This window comes from Biomphalaria glabrata, chromosome 11 (genome assembly GCF_947242115.1).
Source record: "Biomphalaria glabrata chromosome 11, xgBioGlab47.1, whole genome shotgun sequence".
NCBI classification, from domain to species: domain Eukaryota; kingdom Metazoa; phylum Mollusca; class Gastropoda; family Planorbidae; genus Biomphalaria; species Biomphalaria glabrata.
This window is the reverse complement of record NC_074721.1, coordinates 42,665,770-42,681,212: the sequence shown is the minus strand read 5'-3', so window position 1 is coordinate 42,681,212 and position 15,443 is coordinate 42,665,770. Positions and strand designations below refer to the sequence as shown.

Genomic DNA, 15,443 nt, shown 5'->3' with positions numbered 1-15,443 from the left:
GACAAAGAAAGCAGGTTTACAAATATTTAAACTTAATATATTTCATAAGCTATTAAGCTAAAAAGGGCTAGTGACTTAGTGACAAAGCACATAGCTTCTTAACAGAGGGATCTCAGGTTCCAATCTGATTGATTTTGAATTTCAGAAATTTAAGGATGCACCTGAGTTCACTCATCTCTAATGGTTACCTGAAATTTTTTGGGGAAAGTAAAGGCAGTGGGCCATTGTGCTAGCAGCATGACACCCTAATCAGCCATAGAAACAAATGACATGTACATCATCTGTTCCATGTATTGCAAGGTCTGAAACTAGGTACTATTGAAATGCTTAAAAAAATAAATTTAAAAAAAACATGACTCTTCAACACTAAATGACTAGCACTGCAACCATGCATATGTTGAGTTACTCAGCAGCTTTACTATTGATCTTAATGTTAAAATTGTAAAAACAAAAATGGTTTGAAAAAAAAAAAAGCTTAAACGAAGTGTAATTGTATCAATTAGTTTGGATCAGTCATGTAATCAAATTTCTAATAGATTATAATTATAATAAATTATAATAAGAAATTATAATAATATTGAACAACAACAATAAATCTGTACGATTAATAATATTTTTACCAATATTTTTTTTTAGAATTATTTCATGCTTTTAGTTTTCTCAGTATGCTATGACACTTATCTGGACCAGGGTGGATGTTACTGTCATTGATTTTTAAAGGCATTTAAAAAAAAAGGGAATGACCTGAATTCAAACTAGTATCCAGGCTCATGCCTCCTTGGGCTGAGGTGCTAACCAGTCTGCTAATGAGGTACTTATGACTGGAAGATTGTATGTTTGTTTCCATTTAGAGGGGCAACCTATAAAGGAGACATTCAAATTTATACCACCACTTCAGTCAAGTAACGGAACAATTTCTTTCCCTCATTCAAGATATGAAACAAAATTATAAATTACCAATAGTTATTTTACTAAATTTGTTAAATTATTTTATTGATTGTTGTATCAGGTAAAAGAAAAAAGAAATAATTGTGAAAACTTTCAGCTTAATCTGAGATCAGGTGTCAGACATAACTAAGACTAAGACTAAGACTGCTTTATTGATCCTTACGGAAATTTGTTGTGATTACAAGGACTCGTTTCTCATATAAAGACAACACAACAGAAAAATACACATAAATACAACAGACAACATAAAGAGTTCATTCAGCGACTACACACAGGTATCTTGGTGCATTTCATGTTCCCTGATCAATGAGTGCCGGTGATAGAGTCTGACCGAGTGAGGTACGAACGAGTTTTTGTACCGCTCCGTTCTTGTTTTGATTGACAGCAGTCGCCCACTTTGCGACGACCTGGCGTAGTTCTGATGGAGCGGGTGGCCGTTGTCTTCCAAGATCTTTTGATTTTTCTTAGGCACGTTTGTTCAAAAAGTTCCTTTAAATGTGGTAATGTTGTGAGTGTAATTTTTGATGCTTTTTTAATGATGTTTTCTAGACGTTGCAACAGTTTAGATGAGGCGTTGCCTTGCCAACAACTTATTCCGTATGTTAGCAGATTTTGTACAGTCGCGCCGTAAAATGTCTCAACATACAGGCAGATAGAGAGTTGATATTTAAGCTTTGTAAAAAGGTTCAACACCTAATGTAACTGGCATAAGCATCACTTACGTTATAAGAAATAAAAAAGTTAAATAAGTAAATAAAGGTAAACAAAGATTATCAATTATGCTTAATGTTTTGTTATAAATTACTGGGTGATTTTTTTTAATACCGGTACATTAAAAATAATTTACAATTATGAAAAACAGTATGAAATATTGTGCTTTAAAGAAAATAAAAATGCTTAACCTGATTGATGGATCCATATATATTGCAGCTGTAAATTTAAAAAAATATATTGTCAATGTGTTGTTCTATCCAAAAACAAAAAATGTGTTCTATAAACATTGAAGTATAATTAAATACATACATATTTAAAACAAAGCATAATCATTTTTATGTAACAGTACATCAGAGCTATTAGTATTCAGAGAAAAAAAGAAAAACAAAGATTATATTAAGCATCTATAGCTGTATCAATAAGTTTGGATCAGTCATGTAATTAAATTTTCAAATAGATCTACACCAGCATTTCCTAAACTTTTAACATATGCATACCTAGCCCCCCCTAACCGAGATGACAGATCATCTGTTCCTGGTTGTTAATTTTAATCTGAGACACTGTGCCACATCTGTTCCTATTTTTTCAATTTAATGCTGAAAAAGTAACGTTATATAAATTTTAATTTTGAAAAGGCAAGATATATTTCAGAACTTTTTCTTTTAAAACCGGATACACATTAGTAGCCTCTGATAAAGTCAATTAGGAAATCAAATTGCTTGTAATGCTCTCCATTATTCATTTGACTGTTAGAAAGTATTTCTCTTAAGGCCAGATATGGATCAAAATCTCTTCAACCCAAGTCTTGTCTCAAGGTTCCTCAAAGGCAGCAACCATTTTTAGATTGGGTTATGCCACATACATAGTGTCCAGACTCCGGTCATGAGCCCACTTACTACAAGCGGGCAAAGGCCGTGCTAACCACAGGTTATTTCTTCATATACCTATTTTGTAACTACAAAAGCTCTGTAAGTACCTCTATTCTGTGTCCTTAATTTGAAAAACGAAGTGTCGGACTTGCTGGGTTGTCAGGTCTCTCTTTCTGTTGGTGATATGAAATGATTATTTTATTATTGTAGACAAACAATATTAATTTTAATAAGACTCTAATCTCATACACTAACTGTAACTAAATCTCCATAGTGACCTTAGACCACCTCTACTAAATCTCTAGGATCTAGAATATTGTAGATTATAACAATATTAATTATAAAATGGTACTATAAATGTAGACCACTTCACATATCTAGGTAGTATTGTGTCAAATAAGGCCTCACTTTCAAGGGAAGTTGATAACCGTCTGGCCAGGGCCAGTAGCGCTTTTGGATGCCTTCAGGCGAGAGTTTGGCGGAACAAATTGCTCCGCCTGCCTACAAATATCAATGTCTACCAGGCGGTGGTTCTCTCAACCCTTCTGTATGACTCTGAGACATGGGCACTATACAGAAAACAACTAAGACTTCTTGAGCGCTTTCACCAAAGATGCTTGCGCTCCATCAAGGACATACAGTGTTAAGACTGCACTACAAACAGTGATGTCCTTGCAAACACCAGTATAGACAGTATAGAGGGACTTCTTATGGTCTGACAGTTACGCTGGGCAGGGCACGTATCCGGTATGGGAGATGAACGTATGACAAAGGCAGTCTTTTTTAATGAAGTAAAAGGTGGTCAACGTAACAGAGGTGCTCCACGGAAACGCTTCAAACACCAGCTTAAGTGTCAACTTTCCTTAGCTGACATAGAAGAGAGCACCTGGTTGCAGGCAGCCTCAGAACGAGACAGCTAGAAGTCAATCACGAAGGCCACGGGATACACATTTGAGACAAAAATAAAATCCGCTGCCAAGAACAAATGCAGATGGCAAAAAAAAAATCTAAATCAACCACCTGCAGACAATGGTTATGCTTGCCCTTGATGTGGCAAAATATGTAGGTCACAGCTGGGGTTGCACAGTCATGGGAAATACAAGCATTCCTCTCTAATCTTGGGACTCAAAGACAAGCCTTATAATGTATAATAAACTACTACTACTAACTACTTTTTAACTAGATCTAGATCAAGTCAATCTATCTAGTTAGTTCTACGTAGGTATGTGACAAAATTGTGTAAAAATTTTTTTAAAAAATTTGGATAATATTTTATTAAAGATCTTGTTCTGAGCTTTCCAATGAGGTATAGAATGTTAGTATGAGTCCAATACATAAAAAAATAAATAAAATTTTGGCGCGTTTTCACTTAACATTGAAGCAATGGGAAACCAGGGCACAAGATTTTATGAAAAAATGAACAAAAATGAGTACCATTTCGTTAATTTTTATCACTTTGCTATAATCTATATATCAAAATAAAGCTTAAGGTGTGCTTAATAAAAGTATTTTATTGTTTTATACAGTTTATATATATATATATATTTTTATTTTTTATTTTAACCAACTCAATATGAGGTTATCATTTTTTATTTTTGTAATAAAATGTTCTTATATTTCTATTTTAACAAAATGTTGATAACAGATAAGTGAAGCACTTGTCCTGAGCTTTCCAGTTATATATAGATTATTGCTATATGCCAAATGGTTAATTTTTTACAAATTTTTTAAACGCATTTTCACTCAACACTAAGTGAGGTTTTATGAAATCAATAAAGCATACTATCTCACTCATTTTTATATCACATCTAAAAACAACACCAAGATAAAGATAAAACTTTAGATGTGATGAACAAATATATCTTTAGCTACATGTATATTATTTCTGTATATTTAAAGAAAAAAAGAATAAAAACTTTAAATCATTTTGCATAGAAAAAAAAATTAATTACTTACATAAATGTTTCTTGACAATTGATAATATGATGTTAATTTTTTTAAGTCTAGCATGGTAAGATGGCAAGGCATAAATGATTGTGGATTGTGCTGATAACGTAGAAGTTGAATGTGATAACATAGAAATTAAGTTCGACCAACTGATGATGAAGCCAATGGTGGTTTGTTAGTGACGTAGGGACTCGATGACATGCAAATTAGTCAGTGATGAATGACGATAAAGTAAATGGTGGCTTCTTTGTGTTAGAAGCGTAGCAAAGCAGATATCATGCAAGTAAGCAGCATAGAATGATGATGAAGTCAATGGTGGTTAATTTGTTGGTGACTCTGATGACATGCAAGTTAGTATGTGCTGGATGATGAATAAGTAAATGGAGCCAAGTGACTCTGATGACATGCAAGTTAGTATGTACTGGATGATAATTAAGTAAATGGAGCCAAGTGACTCTGATGACATGCAAGTTAGTATGTACTGGATGATGATTAAGTAAATGTTGCCGAAGTGACTCTGATGACATGCAAGGAGTTGAAGGACACCATCATGAAAGTATAAGGCACATGTGGGAATTTAGACACCATCACGAAAGTATAAGGCACATATGAATTTTTGAAAAGTTTAATGTTTAATTTAATGAAGGGTTAATAATAAATGGATTTGAAAAAAAAGTTTTTTTTTTATGAGAGTTTAATGTTTGAATGATGAAAGGTTAATAGGATATATGATGATTTGTGTTTGAAAAAACTTAATTTTTAATGGTACACATAAATATAAAAAGGAGAGTTTACATATCTTTACAGTCACAAACTTGAAGTGAAGACAATTTTATAAAACTAATAATATTGTTTATAAAAATTATTAAATATTTTAATTTTAAAGTTATGGCTTTACATTAAACATAATTTAAATTAATTCTTTATGAACTATCAATAAAATAAATTTTAACAAGGAACGTTATATAAAAAGTTAAAAAGTGATGATGTACCACATATCATTAGTGATAGTAAAAATAGCTAAGAAAAATAGTTGATTAGCTTTTTTTTTTTTATTAGATGATATAAAACAAAATAGTGTGCTAGAAAAAAAATAAATAAACGCAATATTAAAAATGGGAATGACAAGTGGTACACAACAACTGGTGTTATTTCAGATCTACCGGGAGGACTAGAGAAACACTTAGTATGTTAGTAAGTCATGATCATTATTCATTTTAAACTTTGCTGTATTACATGTGATGCAATGGGAAAACAATTGTAAACACTATGTAGGTTTCATCATTTTAAAAGTTATAGTTACATGAAGGAAATGAATAATAATCAAATTAACAAAAACAATCCCAACACAAATGTTATGTTTTAAAAATTACAGAAAGAGGGGCTTTACTTTTCTGTTAAAAAAAAATTTTGAATGATCATTCTTTATAATTTGATAGTTTTATTTACATCTTTTTTTTATTAAGGTACTATTTTATTTTAAATATTTTATGTTTTAAAGCTTAAAACATATAGTAGAAAAAGGTTAGGGCTATGGTTACCTCTAGTGAATTTTATAATAGTATATAATATGTTTAAAATTAATGACATAAACTTTTAGTTTACTATTCTTTACAGTTTGAAAATTTTATAAAAGTATTTATTTTATTGAAATGTATTAGTCACTAATGATTAGCTAACAGATTTACCCCCCCCCCCCCTATTGTTTTTCCACCCTATTATAAAGAATCCCTGTTTGTAAGACAGAAGTGAAACTGGAACATTTTTGCCAATGGGTAGGGAAAAATCCTTGATGTTAACAAATACTATTCTACAGTAATGTCAAGTCTTTGAACAGTATGTCACAGGCAAGCTGATACTTGCTCATGTCATAGTCAACCCCTCTACTCTCGTCCTCATCATCCAGCCAATATTTTACCAAATATACATCTTTCATTCCTTTTTTCAGTCCCTTTACCCTGCCACTATATAATACAGAGCCTGGACTGTACCAATAGTGGCATATCAACCTGTCTATAACATTTCCAGATAACAATTCCTGCACATCCATCCAAGTCTGTTCAGTCACGTTAGTAATCAGTTCCTTAATCTTGTCAATGTAATTGTCTTGTCTTAAAAGTTTTTCAATTTTCTTTCTTTCTTTCTGTTCTGTCTCCTGGTTTTTTTGCTCCGCCATCAGATCAATCTCCTTAGTCACCTCTGACGTCCTCACTCGATTAACCTGCCTCCTACTGCGAGAGACACCAATGGCCCAAGTCACCCTTTCAGTCATATCTGAGGCACTCAGAGAATCTAGATAGGCTACAGTTCTGTTCTTTAGGGAACGGATTCTAGAGGACATGTAGCACATCGTTGCATTAGGTGCTTTTTTCTTGGCTGCACTAAACATGCCAATCACCTCTTCAGAATCCATGTTATGTAGCCTAGCAGATTCTGTCTGAGTGCTCATCAGCTCAGACACATTCATACAAAGATACCTTTTATACTGCCTATTGATAGTTTCTGCAATAGAAGACAAACTAGCTTTTATCATGTTTTCAACTTCCTTATCTTGAGGGCAGAGCAAAAGAACCTCCAGTATGGAATCATTAACATCAAGGATTTCACCAAAGAAGTCTAGGTTTCTTGTGAAAATAATGAAGGGATTATTAAGGCATTGATCTACTTGGGCTAGAACTTCTTTAATGACTGTGATAGCCCCAAGATGAGAAACAGCTTGCGCACCAGGCGCAATGTAAAATTTTTTCATCCAAGGGCTTGTCAACAGTTTCCCTACCACACCCATAACAAAAAGTTGTTTCTTCCCAGTTTCACTATTGAGGTCACTGTGCAGGCAACTTATCAGCGATCCAGAGGAAAGGGCAGGGGATTTTAAAAATGATAATATTTGGTCATAATGAAGGACCAATATTCCACAAGTACGGAAAAACACATGCAAACGATTTCCCCTATACAGTGGAATAAGGCCCTTCGGTAAATTTTCATTAAGTAGAAAGGAAATAAAATTTTTGGGGTCAGCCTTTCCATCTCGATACCTGAGTTTGTCTATTTGTAAGACAATGTTGCCTGCTATGCAGTCACTCCCAATAAGGCTGCTCCTTTCTGTCTGCAGGGACTTAAGTGCCAACCTGCAGCCTTTTGAAATACTATCAAGTGGGTGCAGGTGGCAATTAAGTTCATTTAAGGTTTTACCCCATAATGCATTTAATTTAACTATGGAAGCATGATTCACTGATGCCCGGTCTGAGATAGTGTTGGAAATATTTTTGATAATTTCATTATGACAAGTGTAAAACTCTATCTTATGAAAATCTGAGTAAGCATATGCTAAATTTTTTATTGATTCAATTAAGTGTTTTTCATAGTCCTCAGCCCTCCCACCACTCAACTGATCTAAAGCTTTAACAAAAGTATCAGTTGGAGTGGTGAGGTGTACTGAATTGACAAGTACACCCTCTTGGGTTGTGGAATCAAACCCAAGAGTTAGATGTGGTGTTTTCATGGCAACTTCAGCGGCTTGTAGGTCTGAAATAACACCAAGTTCTCTTACAAAGTTGTCTACCTGTGAGGGACGCAATCAAGAAGAACACCCAATCTCTGTGATAAACTACTAACTATAGGGGAGATGGAAGAGGTTGGGGCCTGGTATAAAAGACAATTAAAAAACATTAACCTTGTCATAACATCATATGTTTTATTATTTTTTTTAAGGGACCTAGCTTTATTTTCTTTTAGTTCTTTAAGTTCATCTTCAAGAAGTAGTTTATCACTTTGAAGAGATGTTATGATAGCGTCCTTCACAGCCAATTCTTTATTAAATGATGATTTCATTTTCTTTAATACCTCTTTAATACCTCTTGATGCTTTTTTGTTTGCCAAATACATTTTTTACATTTTAAAAAACGTTTGCCAGAAGCAATTTCATATTTGTGCAATTTTTTTAACAACTTATTAATCCTCTCATTTTTTCGGTGAACAGACCGTCTAAGATTTTTAATAAGGTTAGGCTGAGAGTTAATTTGAGATTTTAATAAACATATTTTTTTCCTATATTTATTCTTGTCTTCACTTCTTGCCTGGGACACAAAAGAAAGTCGTCTTTTTAAATGTCTTCTACGAGGGGTTAATTCATCATTGCTTCTTAAATTTGATGAAACAGGATTTATTTCAGTAACAGGATTTATTTCAGTTGGTTGTATAGCTTTTGTTGGAGTTAAATCAGAGTTAGGAGCAGTTGTGCTAGGTAACTGGTAAAATATTTGATAGCAAATGTTTTGAATTTCTGACAAATATTTTGTTACATTACTTTTATACTTTGCAATGGTGCATTCAGTTAAATAATGAACTTTTGAAATTAAACATGGATAAAATGGGAATCCAAAAGTTGAAGCAACAATTTCTGCTGTGGATGTTTGGGAGGACTGATTTTGCAGATAAATTAGGAGGACATGTCCTTTTAAGCATAGTTTATTATTGTCATCTGGTGAAAGTTCAGAATAATTAAAATTTTCATAAAGGAATTTGTATAAAATAGTGTCTTCAACATTTGTACAGGATGAAAGCTTTCTTTTTCTTTGTCTTGGCATGATATCAGATAAAAGAATGTGGGTGCGTAAGTGAATAATCCAATGGAAAATCTTAAATAATTCTTGAGTAATATTTGATAGTAGATTGTATTGTAGATCAAGTAATTAGATAAACATTGAAGTAGATATTCTATTGTAGATCTAGACAATCTAGTAATTAGATAAATTAGATAAACATTGAATTAGAATATATTTTTAATAGTAATTATATAAAATGTAAGTAGCCTAGATTCATCATAGAATTAAATAAAGGACTACATAGCAATGGTCTGGGCACTCTGGGCTGCATGATGATCATGATGTTCTGTCATATCAGCATTTTAATCCTACTCATAAAGCATGAGTATGATAATAATGATAGCAATCAGCATGATTAGCAGCTTTAATTTCATGAGATTGAAATACCCCATCTCATTAAACTTAAACCAAAAAAAAAAAAGCTATCTAGATCTATTTTTCTATATAATATAGACATAGATATATAGTAGAGTCATGATCTAATTATAAATATGAATGTTAATCAAGCTAACAAAATAAATCAATCAAACTGATCTAAATCTAATGTATGTACATCTAGTTTTATGTAGTCTAGATATAGTCACTAGTATAGAATTCTGCATCCAGTAACTTTTTAATACATAAATACTAGATTCTAGATCTATACACACACTATTAGTTAATACAGTAGTTGAGTAGTCTAAAATATAAATATAGTTTGGATTCTAATATAGTGTTATAGACTATAGTCAGAGTAGATATACTTGATAAACTAAAGAGTTTACTAACTAGTATTAGTAACTAGAGACTAGAGGTAGAGTCAGTAGACTGGAATATAGTAAATCTAAATCTAGATGATAGATCTATATAAGTATATGAGTGTTTCTCCAGTACTGGTTACAACTAGGTATTGGTTCACTAAAAAGTCCGTATTTCATAAGATTGTTATTCAAATGTGACAATTTGCATTACATTGCATTAAGAAATGGTTAATCTATAAATTTTGATATTTTGAGCTCATAAGGTGCTAGGGAAATATTGAAATTGTAAAAAATGTGTGAAATTACTACCCAAAATGGCAGCTTTTGATGTAACACGGAACACCATGGTATGATTGAATTAATATCGTACTAAAACCAAGGGGCATAAAACTTCCATCTTTGTTGGAATATGTTAACAAGATCCTCATATTTCAATGTCATTATTTAGTTTTTCTCAAGGTTATTAAAATATTGATTAAACACGGTCACAAAAAGGCGTTTGAGGCGCATCGCGATGTGTCCCACTTTATACGGAATTACAATCCTCTATGAATTGTAAACAAGAAATAAATAATATGCTCAACATTGCATTTCTGTTACAACAAGCATTAAAGATTTCTTTTAAAGTATTTTTTTTGTTAAAAGCTTTCTAAACATGCATAACGAGCTTAAAATAGGTCGAGGTGTCCCAGATGAAGCGCCTGTGCTGCGTGTGTTAAGAATGGGATTATTTTTCCCACAACACTACTTTTTATGAATGAGAGTTCTTTTGAGCATCACAGGTATTGTGTAGAACAAAAGAAGTGCCGTTTCCGCTGGAAATACTGGCGTAGTAATTAACAGGAGTACGTAAACAATAGCGTGTCCCACAATAAACCATTGATGCGCCTCAAGCGTCGACACGATCAATCGCCGGCAATCTTGCACAAAAACCTCATTTAATCTGTTTTTTGTGAATCAACAACCCATCAGGTACGTAGATATTTCATTATTCTACTGAAATTTAAGCTTATTACAAATAAGTTTGATTGCAATATCCAAATCGAAGTGCTTTTTTTATTACGAGGTTACTAAATTTAACCATTCAATCATGACGTCACGTGAAGCGTCTTGAACACAATTTAGTCTTAAATCGTAAAGTTAATCAATTTTAAAGCCTGTTACTAAACAAAAAGTTTATATTTCTAAAACAATTATGTTGATGTAATAGTAGACGTGTGTAGCGATTTAAAATAATTAATTTGTTTTTATTTTGAGAAGTAAATTGGATTAGGCGTTGAGGCGCTCCTTGGGACCCCGTGCTGGTGTTTTCCATGCATAAATTATGGCGTCACATGTAGCGTCTAATGCGAGTTCAGGATTTGTTACGTTTTCTGTATTCATGGAAGTTTTAATTAAGATTAAATGATTTTAATATATGTAATAAACTATTTTCATAATTAATCATTTTAAATGAACATTTATTGACATCTTTTATTTTATATTTTTTGTAATTTTACTTTACATCGTTTGGGGCGTTTCAGTGGACACTACTCCGTTTGTTTACAAATGGTGTCCTAGTTTGCGTCTGTTAAGTCCAAATAGATTTTAGTGATAGTTTGTTAAAGATTTTACAGTGTCAGATAATATTAGCTACATCTAAAAGAAATAAAGCGGTACTGTTTAAGAAATATTAAATAATTAAAATTTACTTATTACTGTAAATAAGATTTAGAACTATTAGATCTTTCGTTTGAGGCGCATCTCGGACACTTGTCTTTAAAACTTTAAAGAGCTTAACTCTAGATCTAGAAATCTAGACTGATTAGACCTCTAGACCTAAATCTAGATTTACTCTAGATCTAGATCTAATTATGTAATTCATTATCTAGATTTACTCTAGATCTAGATCTAATTATGTAATTCATTATATTATAGCTAGATTTACTCTTGAGTCTTGATCTAGACCTAGAGTAGAGTAGAATAGTCTAGTCAGTCTAGATCTAATTCACTATCTAGATTTAGATCTAAACTAGATTATTAGATTAGAAATCATTAGATCTTTTATGAATCTAGACTAGTGACTCTAGACTAGATCATTTATGACTAGATTTAGAATCTATTTTTAGATTTAATAATATATTTTTCTTTAAATTGACCAGTATCTAGAAAAATATCTAGAGACTAGATCTATATTATAGACCTATTCTATATTAAAATGTAGATAGTATCTAAAACAAAGTTTGGTTTAACCTGCACTTAATTTCCATTGTATTGTTTATACAGTATATTCAATTATATTATATTCAGTTCTTTCAGTCTACCACTGAATGATTATAACTTAAGTTAATATAATTAACAGTACTAGTCCTATACTATTGATTGAGTCTATCCCTATCAAGCAATTATGGGCATTACTAGACTAGATTTAAATAATGCACCAATATATAATATATTATATGTTTATGAAATTTATTAGTAGGCCTATATTATATATAATAGATCTATTTATTTAGATACTTATACATTTTTTTATAAATTACAGATTTCAGTAATGGAGTATCTGTTAGAGTTTCAAGGCGTCTACAAGCCAAGAAAGACTCTAAATTTACAAGCATCAAAGCCTGAGTCTCTAACACGTGTTGCTGTTTTAGAGCAGAGAGAAAAGGAAAGGTTGAGAAAAGCTGCATACAGGGCCTAGTTAAGCCCACATGAAAAAGCTTGGATAAACAGAAAACGCAAAGAAAGAAAACAGCAAGCTAATAGTCCACTTAATGTCATCTCAGCAGAGGTTGGTGAATCACTAGGTACTGGATTCCAGACTCCAGTGGCAAAAAGAATGGCTGTTTCAAGGGCTTTGATGAAATTGCCTAGGTCACCCAAGAAATATGCTGCAGTTTTTGATGGTCTCACACAAATATGCTCCCCAAGAAAAAGTAAAAGCTGTCCATGACATACGCTTTCTGCGCCTACCTGAGAGAAGAAAGCTCATCCTTCTAAACAACATTAAAGAAAGTATCAAAACCTAACTACACTCCACCAGCAAAAAAAAAAGTCAGATGTCTAGTGCTCATAGACAAGTACTCTGCAGTATCCTTAGTAAGTACAACAAACTCAGAGGTTGTGCTACTCATTTCTAACATTTGGTCAAGAAGTTTTATGTCCAAGTGCAAATCAGAACAAATTGCAAGAAAAAAAATGACGTGATTGCATTGCACAAAATGCCTTGGAAACAATATTCATTTTTTACAGTAGAGGGAACTGATCCCTCTCAATCATCTGTTAGTGCTCAAACAGGAAAACGTTTCATGCAAAAGCTACTTTACATAAGATGCAGTCTTGCTTATGTGAGTTGTGTTTGAAGATTTTTCTTTATATAGAGGGCATTAATAAATTTCTGATCAAAAAAGGACACAGAGAGCTGACATTAATAAATCCAGCTTCATCACTTGACTTAACTCTATGCCCAAGAACTAATGCCAATTGTTTTCATAAGCTGCAGTGCATTGAAAGATCATGTAGCAACTGTGGTGTGGATTTAATTAACAAGTATTGAGCCTTTAAAAAATTGCACAGATGAATTAGCAGAGTGGAGTATAGTATGTGGTCAAAGATGACGGATGAGTATGTTCAGAGTGATGGTACACTGCAAAAGGTATCAAAGTGGCGACCAGTAAATAAAGAAGGATCTTTTAATGACCTAGTGAGAGGTATTACACCTAACACTATTGCTTACAGAAATAGAAGCTGTTTCTGCTATCCATACAGAAATTCATATGGCAGTCAGTGCCTGCATGATGAAATATGTGGCTCTTGGAAGGTGTTCAAACTTCAGAAACAAAATGGTAAGTACTTGTATTTATTTATTTTTAAATAGCACTTTACAATTATCTGAGAAAAAAACATTATTCATTTTAAAATTACGTAATTGATTTCTAAATGAAATTGTTTCTTTTTCTTCAGTAGTGCAATCTCAGTCAAATCTTGAAGACTCTTTGGATGTCAGTCCCATATGCTCAAATTCAAAGGTAAAGAGCTTTTACATATAAACATTTTAAACATTTTCATTGAATCTTATGTTACCTGTATTGTATAAGTTGTTTTTTAATAATATACCTTGCTAAATAATTTTAGACTCATTTTAGAAATTAAGTATTTCAGCCCCATGTTGTTGTTTTTTCAGGCCCAAACAATTTTCTTCACTCATCAAAAGTACATTGTAAATAGCTGTGTGATTGTCAAGTATGGGGAAATATTCTATCCAGGTATAATTTTTTGCACTGTGTACCTTTTAATTTCAATAAACAAGTTCAAAGTATGTTTTAGATTGAAGTATTAACTTTTCAACATTGCTGGTAATTTTTTCTAACAGGAGTTGTGATAGAAGTCCTGGATGATCAGCGCAGAAATAATTTTTTTAAAAGGCACAGAAATTAAAGAAATATAGGACATACAGTTAGTGTATGCAGACAGGATTGTTACTGAAGTGATGTTGATACCAAGGCAATAGTTTGAGAGTGGAATGTTTTGATTTCTGAATTTGTCAAATAAAATTTGTGTACAGTTTTATGTGTTTTCTTTTCTTTCTTTTTTTTTTCAAACCTTTTTCTGTGTGTTAAAACTAACAAAAGATATAAAATATATATTTGTCAATAATTAAAAATAATAATGATCATTCACTTGTGCACAGATAAGACAAAAATATAAACTTATAAACATTATTTTAAAAAATGGTGTCCCATGAAGCACCCGCGACATTTTGTGAAATTAAAGCAGCATTTTTACAAATGGGTACTATATGACTAGAATAGTGAACTTAATAACAAGTCTAATGGATCACTTTAGTGCAAAAATAAAATAATTTCAATATTCTCACAGAATATCTTTTAAAAAAACTTTAACTTGTAGTGTCACAGGTGCTACGGTGTCCCAAATTTTGAATTGAGCTCAAATCCACTTTTTCTATGCAAAAGCATAAATTTCAGTATCTAAAGACTAATATCAATAAAGACAGTTATATTATGCTAAAATACAATGAATTTATCAATTGGTCGTTGTTAAATTATCAAGTGGTGTCCCGGTGATGCACCTGTGACGCAAAAGGGGGTACCCCTTGAATAGACACTGCTGTCAAAATCTACATCTTGCAATTCATTTTCTATTGATAAATTCTTAAAGTGAACTGGTTGAAGAAGTGAATACAGTTGAAATGAAACCAAAAACTTCAACTTTAATTTTTAGCATAATGTGACACTTTTTGGCACCAGTACTGGAGAAACACTCATATAGTAATATAGTCAGTGTCTTAGTACTAGTACTTGACTAGATCTATATTTTATATTAATAATAATATTATATATAGATCTAGAATCTAACTAAATGTTGTCTAAGAGTACTAAGACTCAGAGTCTAACTCTAAAACTACTAAAAGTCTAAGTCGACTAAGTCAAGTCAGGAACTGAAACTTTAAGATTAAGTGAAGAAGGAGTGATAATGAATTAGATCTAGATAATTAGATCAAGTGTTATCAAGATTAATCAAGATCATTTAGATCAAGATCTAGATCTAAAATTCAGATATAGATCTAGATATACAGTTTCAAGAGTTGCTCAGTTTCCCTTCGATGTAGATCTATATCTAGA

At 32.1% G+C, this 15,443-nt stretch overlaps 1 protein-coding gene and 1 long non-coding RNA gene across 3 annotated transcripts; one reads left to right on the top strand and one right to left on the bottom strand.

The window, feature by feature from the left end:
- On the bottom strand, positions 1–4,481 carry LOC129921655 (uncharacterized). Its single transcript, XR_008773612.1, has 3 exons — positions 2,639–4,481; positions 1,851–1,878; positions 1–860 (listed from the first exon to the last, which is right to left on the bottom strand). It is a non-coding gene; the product is annotated as an uncharacterized LOC129921655 (long non-coding RNA).
- A 5,470-nt stretch (positions 4,482–9,951) lies between these two features.
- LOC129921653 (uncharacterized) lies at positions 9,952–14,367 on the top strand. 2 transcript variants are annotated; one of them, XR_008773611.1, is made up of 5 exons: positions 9,952–11,241; positions 12,347–13,646; positions 13,765–13,829; positions 13,985–14,066; positions 14,174–14,367. XR_008773611.1 is itself a non-coding variant. In XM_056003839.1 (5 exons), the coding sequence occupies exons 2-5, from the start codon at positions 13,403–13,405 to the stop codon at positions 14,236–14,238; spliced, it is 456 nt and encodes a 151-aa protein (XP_055859814.1). In that variant the 5' UTR covers positions 9,957–10,794; positions 12,347–13,402; the 3' UTR covers positions 14,239–14,367. The 2 variants fall into 2 exon arrangements, 1 of the variants encoding a protein (XP_055859814.1); XM_056003839.1 differs by having other exon boundaries at positions 9,957–10,794.
- Positions 14,368–15,443: the final 1,076 nt, after the last annotated feature.